The sequence below is a fragment of the Ictalurus punctatus genome, chromosome 21, assembly GCF_001660625.3.
Source record: "Ictalurus punctatus breed USDA103 chromosome 21, Coco_2.0, whole genome shotgun sequence".
Taxonomy (NCBI): domain Eukaryota; kingdom Metazoa; phylum Chordata; class Actinopteri; order Siluriformes; family Ictaluridae; genus Ictalurus; species Ictalurus punctatus.
The window spans coordinates 9,899,027-9,917,621 of NC_030436.2; the positions used below are offsets into that span (position 1 = coordinate 9,899,027).

Sequence of the window (18,595 nt, forward strand, 5' to 3'; positions counted from 1 at the left end):
GACCCTGAAAAGAATAAAGCGGTATAGAAGATGGATGGATGGATGGAAAATTCTTTAACAAATAAAAAATTGTAAACATTGGCAAATTGCTGCATTATACGAAGAATAAAACCCTTAAATTAAATTCTCGAATCCATTTGGTCTGAAGGTGATGATTATTTTTTCCAGAACAGCAGCTCTGACAATAGTGCAGCTGTACTGTACATCACACAAATATGAATGCGCTCATAAATGGTTTGCGCTTATATAGTGCTTTTTTAACCTTAGCGGTTCCAAAGTGCTTTACACTGGTTCTCATTCACCCGTTCACACACACACACACACACACATCAGTGGTAGCAGAGCTGCCATGCAAGGCACTAACTTGCCATCAGGAGCAACTTGGGGTTCAGTTTCTTGCCCAAGGACACTTTGGTGTGTGGAGTCACGTGGGCCGGGAATCGAACCGCCAACCGATTAGTGGACAACCCGCTCTACCACCTGAACCACAGCCACCCTGACAATGCTAACTGTGCTAACAATGCTAACAGTGATCATATAAACGGATTTTAAAATGTATAATCATTTGCTATGGTGAAATCCTCTGTAAAGAGATGCTTATTTAACATTTATGGAAGGAGTCTAGTCTTCACTTTTGTAACAGTAGCTTTTTTTTCGACATGTTCAGGACAGGCGCTTTAAGCTTTCTCTGTAACGTGACAGAACAAAGGACTGCTGTAAAGTGCTAACATGAACTAACAAGTTCTTGGGACTATAAATGAATTCAAAGTACAATCTGTTGTCTGTGGTGTATATACAGTGTATAAAGTACCAGTATCTCGAAGGTGATCTATCTTTGCGGTGTAGAAGTAGAAAACTAATCCAACGTTGAATACCCAACGAAAAGCCATAGTCTGGAACATCCACCTTTGTCCTCATTACAGTATGTTTGTATTGAATAAAACCCAACATTACACAACATGCCTTTACACCATCAGGTTGAAGTCAGCGTGAAAGGGTAAATAAATTTTCAATTCCAATCGAAAACCATTAGGGTTCCAAACAACTGCACTTAAAAAAGTCTATTAAATGTAATCCTTTAGTCTCCCGTCCTGCTTGACTTTCAAATCACTCCGGGCCGCTGCATTTTCCAAAGCAATTTAAAGTAAATTAACAGCATTCTGACAGATTCAATCGCACCGAGTATTGACAGGCTTCTTTAAAGGATTGTTGATGGGTTGCCCTTTCTCTTCCTTTCTAATGTGTGCTGTCCTGCAAAAACGGCTATACGAACTGTAGAACTGAACACTTGAGCTCTGACTTGAGGCCGGGCCTCTCAACGCCATGGATGTGGAGGAAACACACCTCTTCATTTATTTAAGGATGCTGTATCAAAAACAAACCGAATGCAAATACAAGCACATAAAACAATCATATAATGCTCAAATTAGACAAAAAAGGTTGAATTTTATAAATGATGACACACTATATACCCAATAAAAATTTGTACATCCCTGACCATCACACAGATATGATGTTCTTCTAATAACTTACCACATAGTTTAAAGCCCAAAATTGTATAAAACGTCTTTGTATGCTGTAGCGTTACAATTTCCCTTCACTGGAACTAAGAGGTCTCAGACCGGTTCCAGCATGACGATGCCCGTGTACACAAATAAAGACATGGTGTGTTAAGGTTGGAAGAAGGTGGAAGAACTCGAGTGCCCTGCACAGAACCCTGACCTCAACCCGACTGAACACCACTGGGATGAGCTGGAACACTGACGGCACCCCAGACCTCCTCACTCCTCAACATCAGTGCCTGACCTTCAAGATCAGAAGCGAGTCAAATGTTTATTCACGTAAAATAAAAATAAAAACGCATTTGTTACTCGTTTTCATCAAACAGATCTCCAGTTATGTAGCAATACATGCATTAGTGAATAAATTTGAGTTTTTTTTTTCTTTAAACTCCAAATGTGTTAAAATACAGTGTTACAAATAAAGTAAAAAGCTCAAGAAACATCCTAAAGGATGACACCCTAGTGTTGAGGAAAGGTAGAGATTTCCTCGTCACTAGGGTGTCATCGTTTAGGACGTTTCTTTTACCTGAGAAAGTGAATTAACTATACACCAAATGTGTTATGATAAAATGTACAACAGCAGCTCTTGAAATGCAATAATCTCTTGTTATTGGTGCGCTCTATTTGAGTTTGTAGCTGCAAAAGATGTATCTTTGATAGTGCAATGCTGGAGACAACCAAGGCTAGAGTTTAGTGGCTTTTTTCTGAAAGTGTGTTTGTGGAGAATGGGTGAGATTAGGGCTCGTTGACTGGTGGACTGAGAGCAAAGTATTTCAGCGGATCAAACCAAACACTTGAAAAATACTGCAGCAGAAGCAATCAACGTACATGAAAAAACTGGCCATGGTTTAGCAACTCCAGTTTTCTGAACATGAAACGTCTGTAGCAGATGCTCTGAAAAATATTTAGCTGAAGGCAGATCTTTGAGAAAGGAAAGAATGTTCACAAACTTTAATACTTTTTTTTTTTCATTTTACATCCCCTCTCTGGTATGAGTAGTGAAGCAATGGCATGGTTCGTTCATACATTCATCCATCCATCCATATTCTGAACCGCTTATCCTATGCAGGGTCGCGGAGGAGCCTGAAGGCCATCCAGGCACAAGCCGGCAGACACCCTGGACGGCGTGCAAACCCATTGTAGGGCACAATCACACACAAATTCACACACTACGGACAATTTGGAAATGCCAATCAGCCACCAACGTTTGTCTTTGGACTGGGGGAGGAAACCGTAGTACCTGTAGGAAGCCCCAAAAGCATGGGGAGTACATGCAAGCTCCAGGCACACAGGGTGGAGGCGGGATTCAAACCCCCAACCCTGGAGGTGCGAGGCAAACGTTGCGAACCACTAAGCCACCATGTTCACCATGGCAACAAAAAAAAAAATCAGCGACAGAAACAAAAAGCACAAAGCTGTTTATTCTCCGCTTCTGGTTCAAAATACACATTTCATCTGTTCCGAGTGACTTGCTTAAGCATTAAAAGCTAATCTTTGACCTGTGAAGGTCATGCTAGATCACCTTGACCCTGGACCTGACTGGCGGGTTCACTTTTGGGCCAGAGGTTTATCCGAAAAGCGACTTCTTTTCTTCCTGCTTCAGTGCGTTTTAGCAATACAGAGTTATTCCATTCGGGTGTTATGAGGTTCCTGAAACCTTCCAGTGACTCATCCATATCAGGGATTCCTCCTACTTCTACACTGCCACGTAACTTTAAAAAAAAAACGACATCTGTCATCATTCTCTGTACAGAAACTGTTATGACAACTTATAAAATCTGCCTTTACATGGTTATAGCCTGGTGATATCAGGTTAATGAACACAAAGCTCAAATAAAATATTACCTAAATCATTTTTAATAATTCATGTGTTGAACTCTGACATTTTCTACTCTAATAGGAAGACACAGTCTTTATGAATCATTTATAACAAATTGCGTGTGTAATAAAGCATACGGATATGCTTAACAAAGGTGGGAAAAGTACAAAGAATGTGTACTGAAAAGTATAGGTAGCCTACTGTGACAATATCGTAATCAATAAAAAATAATTGGAGGCAAAAATCTGCTTGAGTCAAAAAATATCTACATTAAAGCATTTTAGATATTTTTAACTCATGAAAAGAGCCCGGCGATGCTAACCCTATGATCCAGCATAAACATTAGACAGTTTACTAAGCAATCAGTCGTAAGGAAAATATTCTGCTACCTTAAACCTGGACAAACCTGGAATTTGGCTAGCTTGTTAGATGATGTTTAATAGCACTGTTGGAGTGAAATCTAAGGCACAATAGCGAAGAAAAAAAAAAACATAACTAGATAGCTAGCTACTTTCAGAAGCTAATTAAAAAATTGATCTAGCTTGCTAATTTAACTCACTAATTTTGAAAACATGACTGGCTAATTTACCAAAGTTACAGTTACGTTAGCATAGGAACATTAGCTTTGAAGGGTGATATTTCATTTTTATATGGCAGGTAAATGAAACATCTCATCTTATATGAACTGGTCATTCTTCTTACTAAAAAAAAGAAGATGAAAGAGTGCTTTGAAGGAAGAGTGCATTATTTTATCTTGGAAAGTAACTTGAGTAAGAGAATTTCAGTTACACCTGAGTAAAGTGTAAATCTTCTAAAAAAAAAAAAAAAAACAAAAAAAAAAATGTACAGCAAGGAAGTTCAGTTACTCAGGTATTTTAAAATAGCCTCGATGCTCTTTACTCTATCGCCTACGAGCCTTCCTGAAATAATGGTTTGGAATAACGCTTACAATCGGCAATTCTAAAGAAGTCGGTTTTTAGTCATCGACTGGCATTTATTACAACCACTGACGTGTTTCAGCAGACTTTTAGATATTCCTTCAGCAGAACAAAGTAGAGCTGATGATGACTTGATGACATAGCGTGTGTGTGTGTGTGTGTGTGCGAGCGTGTGTGTGTGTGTGTTATCAGTATGGTGTTTGCTATTTATGTTCCGATGAGCCTTTGCCTGAGTGCACATGCGTATGCGTCTCAAAGCCACACGCTGCCTATGTTCTGACACCGTGACACCCTGTACTGCAATATGTTATTACTAGCCTTCAAGAAAAAAAAACAAGGTGGGAGATAAAAAAAAAAAATGAAATCAAAAGGATAAACAAGATGAGAGGTGATGGGGAAAAAATCCCACTGATGTCTGGCATTACTGCTCAATTCAGAAAAGCTTTTCTCCAGACACTCCTGATGCTCGGTTTGATTTTCGCTTGATTTCAAATGGCCTTGTTGCGCGTCTTGTCCTTAAGCGAACGCATCTCTCTCTTTTTTTTCTGTGTGTACACTCACTCCTTTTTCTTCGCCCATCTCCTGATAAACAAGTGGAGGATTTTCTCCTCTGGATCAGGCCAAAGCGCTTAGCGTCTGCCGTGTGCTGATGCAACTGCCTGAAACAGATATGATGAACTTTTCCCCTCGCAATTCTTTCTTTTTTTTCAATTTCTCTCTTCGTAATAATCATTATTAATTTCGCCCTCAGCACTATGGCACCTTGGAGGTTTGGTGTGATAAATACGTTAGTCACCTTTCACAGTAATGAGTTAGAATGTAATGACACATGAATAAGCGTTGGTGTAACTGTATTTCTCTCACCCTCCCCTCCCCCCTCCCCCATCCCTTTACTTCTTCTGTCCTTTTTTCTTAATTACATCAAGGATGTGATTTATGTGCAAATCATAACGTCTAAAAAATACATTATTTCTGTTTGGTAACAGCGAAACAGATCCATCACTGTGCATCTGAATGAGTTTGTGGCTCGCCGTTTGAAGGGAACGGAACTTAATTACGCTATAGGAAAAAATAAACACCAGTCACACCAACAAACCTGATGTAAAGTGCTTATAACTATTCATATGACCTTACTTATCGGCCCTGACGTTATATTCAAATATAGATTAGCACTGATAGTAGTATATCGATGAAGGCTTTCAGTCATCCAGTTAGGTCCTTGTGTAATAGCGAACAGGGCAGGGTTCACTGGGCTTCATAAGCCTGTCATGACAAGTGACATTACTTTTTTTTTTTACAAAAGCCAAATGTAGAGTGGATCTCCAGCTATGCTGAACACTCCATCATTCAGAGCTGAGCGCTGACATGTAGTTAGTCAGCGTGGACACCGCAGTGGCCGTCTGGCTGTGGGCGTTTATTGTTACAACTCTGACGCGCCGTATAGTTCAACAGCAGCATCCTTTTTACGCCTGCTGTGGGCGTAAACTCCATTAGAGCCTGTACTGGAAAGTCTTTTTTTATCTCTTTCTGGCTCTCGCTGTTCTCTCAATCGCTTCTCGCTTTGTTTTTGTTTTGCTGGCAGAGCCATGAAGAATCTCTCACTCTTTCTGTCATGCCTCAGTCCCCTTCTTTGGATTGCCACTCCGAGAAAACAAAAGCAGAGGGAGAAACAACTGACAACTCGTGCAGTTCACAAGCGCATGCCGGGATGCATAAACAACAAAATGATAGCGTCTGAAACAGGCGTGGCATTTTCCCCAATCTTTAACACACCACTTAAGCCAAATCTCACCAGTTTGGGGGAGTCTGTGCTCGCTGTAGCCTCAGAGTGCTGTTCTCGGCTGACAGCTCGTCCGCCTCAGTTTTTGACATGTTGTGTGCTCTGAGATACTTTTTCTCCTCACCACGGTTGTAAAGAGCGATTATTTGAGCTACTGACAGCTCAAACCCGTCTGGCTGCTGATCTCGCTCATCATGAAGACATTTTTTGTCATATACATGTCAAGAGAAAAATAAAAAGATAGGGCAGTGATGGCTCAGTGTTACTGATCAGTAGGTAAATGGCCTGCACTTATATAGCGCTTTTTTAACCTTAGTGGTTCTACAAAGCGCTTTACACTGTGTCTCATTCACCCATTCACACACCAATGGTAGCAGAGCTATCATGCAAGGCACTAACTTGCCATCAAGAGCAACTTGGCCCAGGTTCAGTGTCTTGCCCATGGACACTTCGGCATGTGGAGTCATGTGGGCTGAGAACTGAACCGCCAACCCTACGATTAGTAGACAACCCGCTCTACCACCTGAGCCACAGCCGCCCAGAAGGTCATGAGTTCAAGCCCCAGCACTGCCAATCGACCACTGTTGGGCCCGTGAGCAAGGCCCTTAACCCTCAATTGCTCAGTTGTATAAATGAGATAAATGTAAGTCGTTCTGGATAAGGGTGCCTGCCAAATGCTGTAAATGTAAAGATAAAATGACTGGCTGTTGATACTTGTTGCATTTCACATAACTAAAATGGATAAAGATTATGCCGGTCGTTAATAAATAAAAAAAAATGCAAGTGTTGGTATAAGAAGAATAAAACACTTTGCGGCATGATGTTATAGGAACGTAATCAATTTTGGGATGGTAATACTGTAGTAACTTGTCTTGATTTGATCATAGTCTGCCAAGAAAATAGTGTGTTCGCAATGCATATTGTTATATTACCTTCCTTTCTCACATATTTCCTCTAAAGAGTGGATGTAGATTTGCCATCCAAACACTTCAATGCATCTGTTAAACCCACAGGAAACTGCAGAAGTTGTCCGTTTTAACCATTCGTGATTGGTGTAGGTTCACAGTTAGGTCCAGTAATAACTATTAAGTCAACGTTCATGAAGCTATCAGCATCACTGAGCTTATTTGCTAACCCAGCCGAGCCGTGGCAGAAGGAAATACCCAGGAGAGACGCTGTCTCCTCAGGCTTACCCCCTCTGGCCTTGTCCTGTCTCCACACAGAGGCTTCGAGCTGCCTGAATCGATTTTAAACCCCGTCTGCAGAGAGAGTCGCGCTAACAAGAGGCTTGACTTAGCAAAACCCAGCACAGACGGCCAAGAAAGAAGGCGACTGTCTAGCGAGAGGGAAATGTGTTGCACTCAGACAGATGGGATGACGGATCCGAGATGAGTAACGCCTTACTGAGGGTTAACCAAGTAGAATAAAAACGTTAAACAGTTAGTCTTTTGGTGGCCAGCTCACTCCAATCCTTCTGAATTGGTATTTCAAACGGTCGTGTCTATTAGAAGTGTTTTGGGGGAAAAAAGTTCCACATTTCTAATAAATTATGAATACGGTATAATGCGCTGACTGGACTTTATACACTTATTAGTGAAAATACATGACACATTATAGCAATCTCAATTACGCATTATGAATAGTTAACATTTTTTTAAAATAAATAATACCAGAGATATTGACAGGAAATTTTCTGACAAAAAAAAGAAAAAAAAAGGCAAATAATAATTTTTTTTTAAAAAGTGTTAGGGTCACATTATATAAGAAATTTTTTTTAACTTTATGATCCTTCATTCTTACTTGGTAAATCATTGGCGTTGCTTTTTCTTATTAATGATGTACTGATTGATTCATTGATTGATTGAATGATTCATTTAAATGGCAGTAAAATAGCATTTGATCAGCATTTACTAACTCTGTGTACTGTGACTGCAATAACACTTTAGACTTTATAAAATTGTCAAACATTTTAGTCTCACTTTACTTAGAGCACTCTACTACAACTCATTATAACCTATTATAACCTATTAGGTTACAATGCCATGTTCATGTTAATAATCTATACTCAAATCACATCAATAACATTAAGGTACTTGTTTAAAAAAAATTAGGACAGATCTCAACTCACTGTGATATATAGTGAAATATTAACAACACTATTTATAACGCATTATAAACACTGCTATAGGTGCGTAATTTTAACAATGTTGTGAATTTAAATATAAGAGTAATTCTAACGGTGTTCTATATATTAATGCATTATAACACAGTATTACATGTTATAAATGTATTCATAGGTCATTCATAGGAAATATCACCTGTATATTGCTGAATTATGAAAGGTTTTTTTTATCATTTTAATTATATTATACTTCTATATAGATCATTTGATTTTAAGATTTATGGAAACACTTTCTATAAAGATCATATTTATGATATTATGAATGATGAACATATTAATGTCATGTTATAGTGCGTTTGTAAGGTGTTATACATACTGTTATTGAAACATGCATAATGCTTTATAGCGATCTTAATTGCTAACAAGATGCATTATAAATACTGTATATATGATGCATTATAAGTGTTTATAACATATTATAACAAATTCCAAAGAAACCAAACACCTTTATATAGTGCATTGTGAGACCTGGCTTGATTTTTATTTATTTTTAAATTTTATTTAATGAATGAATCATACCAGAGAGGTGATCAGGAAACATTCTAGAAAGAATTTATTTTCTTCTGTTATAGACACTGCTTATAATGCATTTTGTTAACATTTATCAATTGTCATAAAAAGTTGTAATTGTTCTAAAAATTTGTATAGATTTATAAACGTTGCTATAACTTGTGATGCCTTATAAATGCCTAAACAATTGTGTGTATAACACCTTATGAATGCATTATAAAATGTTCATAGAAAGTGTTACCAAATTCATTACACTGTTTTTTTTTTTTCATATTCATCCTCCCAGTGTTTTAAAGGGAGTAAATTGTCTGTCACGAGCATCTGTTCAACACAGCCGAGTGTCTTTATTTCTAAATATAGTGTTTTGATTGATGCTGGTTGTTAAATCTGGCTAGAATTTTGACTAAATATAGTTTCTGTCATGTCTTCTATAGTTTCTGTTTCTACACTATCAGTATAGACACTGATAGATACTGTCATGTAGACAGTGTATAGACACTGTCATATATATATATATATATATATATATATATATATATATATATATATATATATATATATATATATATATATATATATAATTCACTATGAATAGATGAATATTTATTATGCATTAATATGGCACTTATTTCATATAAAGTCATTGTTAGAATTGTTTATGAGAAGCCATTACAGTTTATAGACATATTTGTAATGCATTTATTAATTTTTAACAGAATGCATTATAAGTATTGTTTATAACACTTGCAATCAAAGAACAAGTTCAGTCTCAAACGACTTTTTTTAAAATTAAATAAAACAGCGTTTACAGTGTTTTATTTCACAATATATAAATACAGAGCACTAATTTTACAAAAGTTAGTAGGTTTAAAAAATATTCAACATTAAAAATTGGTGGTATTAGAATTATAATGTGTATAATATCTATAATAAGTACTACTTATAATGCATTTCAGAATTAAATGTTAAATGTCAAACTGTCATAAATTCATAATTAACAATTCATAATGCATCATAAACATAGCTATAATGCGTAATGTATTGTTATAAATAATTATAATGGCGTGTATAATGCCTTATGAATTCGCTATAACATGACATGAATTCACGTGTTCATCATTCATTATAAAAACAGTTTTATAATTTTAACTTTATAATTACATATAGTAATAGTATAGTTATTTAATTTCAGGATGGTAAGATATTCTATAAAGGACATATTTATTATGAACTGTGAACTTATTAATGTAATGTCATCTTTATTATGCATAATGAATTGATGCATTATAAGTAGTGTTCATAACACACTATAACGCCAATTCCATAGAAATACTGTAGTGCATAACATGTTATAAGCACAACTTATAATGCATTTCATAATAGACTATTACATCTTACTGTCATAAATTCATAATAAAATATTCATAATGCATTATAGTGCCTCGTGGGTGCTATAATGTGACGACAGATGATAAAAAACATTAAATTCGGTTGAACATCCACATGTATATTTAAAGACAGTATATTCCTTTAAATGGCCAGTTTCTGCTAATTCCAAGTGGCCAGTGCTAAGCCCATGATGAGCTCGTGTGCACTGATATTATCATTAGAGCGTTAGAGTGTGTGTTTCCAGCTCGTTCCCACGGCGCTGCCTGTTCATCGTTATCCCCTCACCTTGGCAGGCCACCTCCTCACTCCCATTTAATGATATTAGCTAATCGTCACTTGCCAAGTTATTTGGCAGATAATGATCAATAACAACTTCGCTGCAGATGGAGTGCTTTTTGAGTGTGTTAAATTCTCCCTGTGCTCTCTACAGGGGAAACACAACATGATTATCAGTGCTGCGAACGTATTATGTGCTGCTTTAGCGTTTGTGTAATTGTATCTACATGTTTTTATAGCTGGAGTGTTGATTCAAATAGGTACAAGGAAAAGGAGTACTGAGGGGGAATTGTACAAGGATAAGGATATAAAGATGATCTAGAGGGGAATTAAAGGGTGCATTTGGAGGGTACAGAGTGGGAATCAATAATATAACGGATTAAAGAAGTTACAAACTGTCTAATTTGGGACATTGGTATAACAGGTTATGAATCAAATAACATGCATGTTTATGAGGTTGTAATGTGTATACAGAAGGATAAAGAAGAATAAAGGCTATAATCAGGATAGAAAAGGGATTAGAATGGTTAAAAAGCAGAGTATAAGGTGTACAAAAAGGTCAAAAATACATAACAAGGATGTAAATGAGTTTATAAAGAGGGTATAACTGCTGTAATGGGCGCATAAAAAAATTACAAGAGGTCGAAAAGGGTATAATTAGGGTAAAAATGAGACAAATAGGCTGTAAAGTACTGTACAGGTGTATAATTGGGGAAATAGATCTGGTAAATAATATAAGAATTATTTCAACCATATTAGCATGGTATTACAGGTAATAAATGGAATAAGAAGGGTGTTTAGACGGTTATAATATGAAGACAAGGTATAAAGAAGAATATAAAGGCTGTAAAGAGAACCAAATTTGTAAGTAATGTTTAAAAGCAGGTTGTGCGGTGTGTGAAAAGGGTAAAAAAAATAAAAAGAAATAAAATACAAAACAAAGGTGTATAAGAGTGCATAAAGAGGTTATAACTGCTATAATGGGAATACAGAGGGAATAAAGGGGGTTATCAGTTTATAATTAGGGTACAGTGTAGAAGGGATGTTTAAAAGAATATACAAATGTAAGAATGGTTCAAAAGATGAATACAACCATTATAAGGCAGGAACATAAAGCGTATGAGGAGAAAGCCTAAGTGAGTGACCTAAAGCCAGGAAAGTGAGTGTTGAATCTGGGGATATTTGGCTTTCCAATTACACAGCGACGCTGTCCGTCTCATACAAGGAGAGAAAAAGAGCGAGGATTTTACACTCCTGCTGTAGAATTATTGTTTCTCTCAGGGGGAAGATAAGGACTTGCTGTGGGATAGTATTTTTTCTGTCACTCTTTAAGTGAGTTTTCTCTATCTTTTTTTTGTTTGTTTGTTTTTAAACGTGAACCACAAAAATATCACCATGTGTGAAGATATGATTTTAAACAATGTCATGCACCGCAAGCAGCAATGTGTGTGTTCCCTGTTTGCTTGGCCGAGGAGAAATGTGATTGTCATGGGGAGAAAAAATCATTGGCAGCATGCGGTGGTTTATAACAGTTTATAACATTCTATAACTTTTTATATGTCTTTAACTGTCTATATCCTTCAGTAAAATTCTGTAACACTCTATAACAGTCTGTAAAAGTCTGTAACAGTGTCTAACTGTCTGTAACATTCATTACCTTTCTGAAACTATCCATAACAGTCTATAACAGTCTGTAACAGTCCATAACTGTCTGTGGAGAGTAGATAAAACTCTATACCATTCTATAACTGTCTATAACAGTCTGCAACCATTTGTAACAATTTATAACAGTCTGTAAATGTCTACAAAATTCGATAGCTTGTCTATAACAGTCTATAACAGTTCATGACTGCCTGTAACACTCTGTACCACTTTGTAACAGCTTATTACAGTCAGTAAATGTCTATAACAGTCAGGAACTGTCTGTAACAGTCTGCAATAGTTTGTAACAATCTAGAACAGTATGTAAGTGGGTACAACATTCGATAGCTGTCTATAACAGTTTATAACAGTCTATGACTGCCTGTAACAGTCTATAGCACTTTGTAACAGTTTATTACAGTCTGTAAATGTCTATAACAGTCTGAAATCATTTGTAACAATTTATAACAGTCTGTAAATGTCTACAACATTCAATAGCTTGTCTATAACAGTCTATAACAGTTCATGACCGCCTGTAACAGTGTATACTACTTTGTAACAGTTTATTACAGCCTGTAAATGTCTATAAGTATCAGTAACTGTCTATAAAAGTCCACAACAGTTTGTAACCATATATAACAGTTTATACATTTCTGCAACATTCTATAGCTTGTCTATAACAGTCTATAACAGTCCATGACTGCCTGTAACAGTCTATATAGTCTATTCCAGTCTATAGCTGTATGGAACTATTATTTGAGTTTGGATGATGGGTCTAATAAGACAGTCATTGTTAAAGCTCCAGTCCGTATGATTTATTTTTTTTTTTTTAAATTAAACAATCAGTCAAAAAAAAAAAGTCAGGGAGAAAAACTGTGAATGATTTGAGAACTCAGTAGTTTTGCTAACAAAATAAGCAGATTATACAAAAATGCATGTAGAACATGTTGTAGGTCGGGTTATTAATAAAAGTTTTACTCTTTTAAAAGTTTCTTAACACACACAAGTCACACATACTACTGTACTAAATAGTACATGACTCCACCATTGGTGTCACTACTATTTAGGCATAGTACGTGGTGTGTATTATGAGGTTAGAGACACAGCCATTGAATTCTATCTGAATGTGTGAACTCACAGCCGTGAGATTAATCCATGCAGTGGAGAACAGCGCAGCACTGTCCGAACGTTCTTCCTCTAAGAGCTTGTAATCGCATTTTTAATAATACAAAATAATAAAGGATTAAAATGTCAAAAAGTCTGAAAAAAAGAAGGTTCTGTCTTTTGTTTTAACCTTTAAATGAATTCAAATGAATTTGTTGTAAAGTTAAGGCTCTCGGCTGGGAGAGACAGCGACTGAAAGAGAGAGAGAGAGAGAGAGAGAGAGAGAGAGAGAGAGAGAGAGAGAGAGAGAGTTCAATCTGATGCTCGTTCTACCATTTATGGGTAATTTTTGAGCTTTTTGTGAAACTTATCCCTCATCTCTGTATGCTTAGCCCTTAGTGCATTCATTTAGCTCTGATATTTAGCTCCATCCAGATTCTCTAACCTTCATAACGTCATGGCGTTTGCTGTTTCTAAGCTTCTTGAAACCCAGATTGTTGGAAACATTTTTAATATCTCAGTGCTATTTGTAACTATTAGCATGCAATAAGTATGGAAATGAAGTTTTAGTCTCTGAAAGGAAAAAAAACAACTCAGAGTATTAGAACTGCAGGTTAAATGTCCTTATTCCAGTTTTTCTTTTTAATGCAGGACCGCATAAGAATATAAAATGTCAGCGAGCGTCGCACACGTGGCTTCACAGATTGGCCATTTCCATGTTTTGATAACTGAACTCTATTTTTTTTTCTCCATATTTTGTTGAAATGTTGAGGTACTAAATTGTTAGTATTTGGTCTTCTGGGAGACATGTAACTATCTCATTTAGTGTCTGAAGGGCAGTACTAAATGAAAAAAAAAAGATCATTAAACAAAATAATAACAATTTACACTGATCATCCTGTTCAAAAGTTTACACCCCCTGGCTCTTAATGTATCATGTTGCCTTCTTGAGCATCAGTGAACGTTTGCACCTTTTGTAATAGTTGTGTACGAGTCCTTCAGTCGTCATCAGTGTGAAAAGGACTCAAATATGTAGAAGATGCTGGAAAGTAAAGAATGTGCAGGACCTGGATTTATTCTGAAGAACAGTGGGCAGTTTAACTGCTCAGGACAAACAAGGGACTCGTGAACAACTATCACAAAAGATAAACACATCATGTCGTGGACCATCCAGGTAACGACACACAGTATTAATAATCAAGGGTATGTAAACTTTTAGCTATAAATTCAGCTATCATCTTCTCTTGTGCACTATATGTAAACATCTGTTATGTGAAATAGCTTATTCAGGACAAGACTAAATAAAAAAACAACATTGGATTTTTATGATCCGTTTTATTTTTGTTAACAGTATTAAGATTTACCAGATTCTGCAAAGGGGTATGCAAACTTTTGGGCACAATTGTGGGCCATATAAAAAAAATATATATATATATATATATATATATATATGCATCAAACATGCATGGGTTTGATATAATGTCATCATAATGTCAACCCTCAAGCAAACAAATCTCAGTGTGAACAAAAAACACTCATCAAGAAAGTAAAAAAAAAAAGAAGAAGGACGAGCTATCTTCGTATCACGTTATTGGGTCAATTAATTGAGGCACTTTAATCATTAATTCATGAGTACTCGAGGTGGAAAAAAGAAAAAGGAAAGTGTCTCGGTTGTGAACTTGTGAACTCGCAAAATATTTTCCACATCCTCCGAGTGAGACATCAAAAAAAAAAAAAAAAAACACAGCCGCAAGGCCTTTATCAAATATTCTTTATATCTCGCTAGTTTTCTTCTCAGTTGTCTTTGAGTCTTTTGTTGAGACGTCTGAAAGTGGGTCAGCACTGTTTGGTAATAATCACTTCTCAATTCGCTTCTTCTGTACGTTTTCCATTCTGCTCGTTCTTTTCATCTCACTGCTCATTTTATGTCCCTTTCCTCTAGATTCTGTTATAACAGCTCACAGATGATGAGTCGCACTCTTCGTCATAACAATCACACACACATGGTGGAAATGCCTTTCTGTTATCCAAGAACTCTGAACCAAATCGTCTTTTTAATTATCGAATCGATTTGGTGGGTGATGAAGTCGAAAATGACGTGAGATCGAGCAAGAAAACGTTCTTTCAAAGGCTCTTTTGTGCGGTTTAATACGGCGATGCTGCGAAACGTGGGGACAGAATACGATGCGTCAGAGCTTGGATGAAACAAGCATGAGTTATTATGTTTACGCTTTCCAAAAGCGTCTCTTTTATTTTTTTTTACACTTGCCATTGTTGTCGTAACTAACTTATTTCGCCTGACTTTTAGAAGTGTCCGAGCTTCAGCTGAAGGCTGAAATCGAATGACGGTTGACCTCATTTTGCCTCCGCTTTCCTGCTCTCTATCTCTCTCTCTCTCTCTCTCTCGATCTATCTCTGTCTCCTCATCACGCTGCACTGAGCTGAACACGACAGCAGCCAGTGTGGGCAAACAGGCACGCGATGTGTAAGATCACTTAGTGTGGCCCAGCGGAAGGTTACATGACGAGAGCCGAGGCTTTCTGACACGCAAAGAGAGGAAGCACACTAACACACTGGAGACTCTGGATTTCACCCAATGAATTGGCATCACATGTCAACAAGATCAGGTCCGTGACCAAACCCCGAGGAATGTATCATTTATACCCATACACTCTAGACTTATTGTTGAATTCTCGATTCCGATTGGTCAGAAGATCACAGGTTTACATTAACACAGGTTCATATATGCTAGAACGCCCTCATTCTAATACACTACAATTTCTGCAATAATGCCTCGTTTTTAACTGCCTGACTGACGGATGTTCCGTATATTAAAAACGTGCATACAAAGTCGTTGATATGATGACGTTTTCTGTGGCAAGATGTTTATCTCAACCTTCATGGAAGGAGTCTCCAGTGTCAGGGGGTTTTGTACTAGCCAACGATAAAGCTATTATCCAACACTGTAAAATTCTTAGTAACGTGACTAAGCTGAGTTTTTCAGTCTTATTGATGTTAAAAGAGAGAGAAAAAAACTGAAGCCAGTAAAGAGAACAACTGTTCCTTGCTGCTCTAATGTGTATAACATGCTTCATGTAGACATTCTAGACTGTAATGAGAAATGGATAAAAAAAAAATATATACGAGGTGTCGTTCTTTAATAAACGATTATGATGAGATGAGATAATAAACTTCCGTTTTAAGAAAGTAAGAAAGTTCAGGGTGGGAAACAGTAACGCCTTCTCATCGCACCATCACGCTCGTTATTGATTATTTGCTACACTGTAAAATCCTACACTGTAAAATACAGTGTGGTGAATTAAGACCTGCAGCATTTATTCATGTCCGATCGGACACTGACAGAGTTGATTTTACAGAGTTAAGCTAACCCTAACCCTAACCCTGTCAGCTTGATCTTGTAAGAAATTTGTATGAATTTGAGTGAACGCAGCCAACAAATCGGTAAACCTGTACTTTTGAATATACAAGTCCATGTTGTACCATATTGGACCTCTTATTGGGTGCTTTATTAATAATAATAATAATAATAATAATAATAATAATAATAATAATGGTTCATTTATATAGCACCATTTCCAAGAAAAACTAAATTACAAACAAACAAACACTCAAACAAACACTAGTTAGCGGAGTTTAAAGGATTGAAACGATGAATAAAAAAGCCATTTGAGGCTGAACGCCATAATAACGTTTCCATCCAGCAATCAATAGAAATCGACACGCACAGGACCCTCGGCTTGGATTTGTACTTAAGTAATGATAAAATTTTGATTAGCAATAATAAACAAAAAAAATTTAGTGGTTCTTACAAAGTGGATGGATTCCATTCGTTTCTAAGAACAACGCTGTGATAGAAACAAACTCCATCCAGCCCTGTCTTCAACCTTCGCATCATTTCATACAACGTAAGTCGTGTGAACTGGAACGAATCAACAAATACACCAAATAAAACATCTCTAGCTGCTGAAGGCTGAACTGAGATGCTCTGTTGAGTTCACACACAGCTCCAGGAAAACTTTTACACTCACACACACACACACACACACACACACACACACACACACACACACACACACATACACACTATACACAGTAGTGAGTTTTGTCACTGTCCACAGTCCACACAGTGCATTACATAAATGAGTTCAAAGCGGCAATACGTATGAGCTATAAGACTACAAACCACAAAAATACACACATTTCACACCATGATGCACGAACACGTACCTTCATTATTGGTCGTGCTTTTGGATCCCAGCACCTGCAAAGCTATAATCCACAGAAGGAGAGGCAGCAGCCCTGGATCTGATGCCATCGTGCAAATGTGAGGAGCGCGAGGAGAAGTGCTCACTCTCACTCTCTCTCTCTCTCTCGCTCTCTCTCTCTCTCTTACTCTGTCTCTCTCTCACTCTCTCTCTCTCAACAGGGAAGCGGAGCTCGAGGCTCAGAGCAGGAACTCTGAGTGCATTCAGCTGACTTAAAAACCGCCTGCCTGCACTCGGGCACACGCAAAGTGCCGGCAGGCTCGGCTCGGCTCGGGGGGGGCGTGTTCAGAGCTGTCTGTCACTATTCAGCAGCCAGTCAGAGCTCAGTGTTTGGAATATGCAATACAAAACACCTCCTGGTATGTTTATATGCGTGAATTGATATTAATATGCGTAGTACAAGAGTGTTTTCTGTTTCGAGGTGAGGATGAAGCAGCACGAATGCAAATGTCTGGGAGAGTGTGATGCATAATTTTCGGTACATTTAACTTTTCATTATATAGAGGAAGATTCGAAAGCACTTTCTGTAAAGGCCAAATCTATAAAGAGTTATGCATACATTTAAAGCAATATACACATTGTTATGATTATTGTAATTCTTTATTAATACAGTGGAAGAATTATTATTATTATTATTATTATTATTATTATTATTATTATTATTATTATTATTACACATTAAATTATTTTTGAATTATTTATGAAAGTGCAGCAACATTAAAAATCATTAAAATAACACATTCTACGTCACACAACACATTATGTTGTGATTATTTGCACACTGAATCATGTTTAGAGGCTTTTTTTTGTTTGTTTGTTTGTTTGCTTTTAGGAATTTTTTCACGAATGTATTTTTTTTTTAAAGAAAAAAGTTTTAAGAAATCAGAAAATATATTGACATGATGGCTGAATATTTCTTTAAAAAAGGACCTCTATTTATGTACGGTCTATTCCTTATGAGAATTAACACACGCTCTTAAAAATAACATAAAATAAATTGTATGAAAATTATATAAAAGTATGTATTGCCAAAAATGATGATACATTACTCGAGTAAAATGAGATACAAAATGTAAAGTAAAGCTTCAGGTTAAGGTAAATAAAGACA

The 18,595-nt window shown here is 36.7% G+C and overlaps 1 protein-coding gene across 1 annotated transcript in view; it reads right to left on the minus strand.

The window, feature by feature from the left end:
* The window catches only part of epha8 (eph receptor A8), a 78,059-nt gene extending 60,360 nt beyond the window's left edge, over window positions 1-17,699 (minus strand). Inside the window, exon 1 of the mRNA XM_047149506.2 lies at window positions 17,450-17,699. Within this exon, the coding sequence (XP_047005462.1) occupies window positions 17,450-17,537 (88 nt within the window). The 5' untranslated portion in view covers window positions 17,538-17,699. The remainder of the gene's footprint in view (window positions 1-17,449) is intronic.
* Window positions 17,700-18,595: the final 896 nt, after the last annotated feature.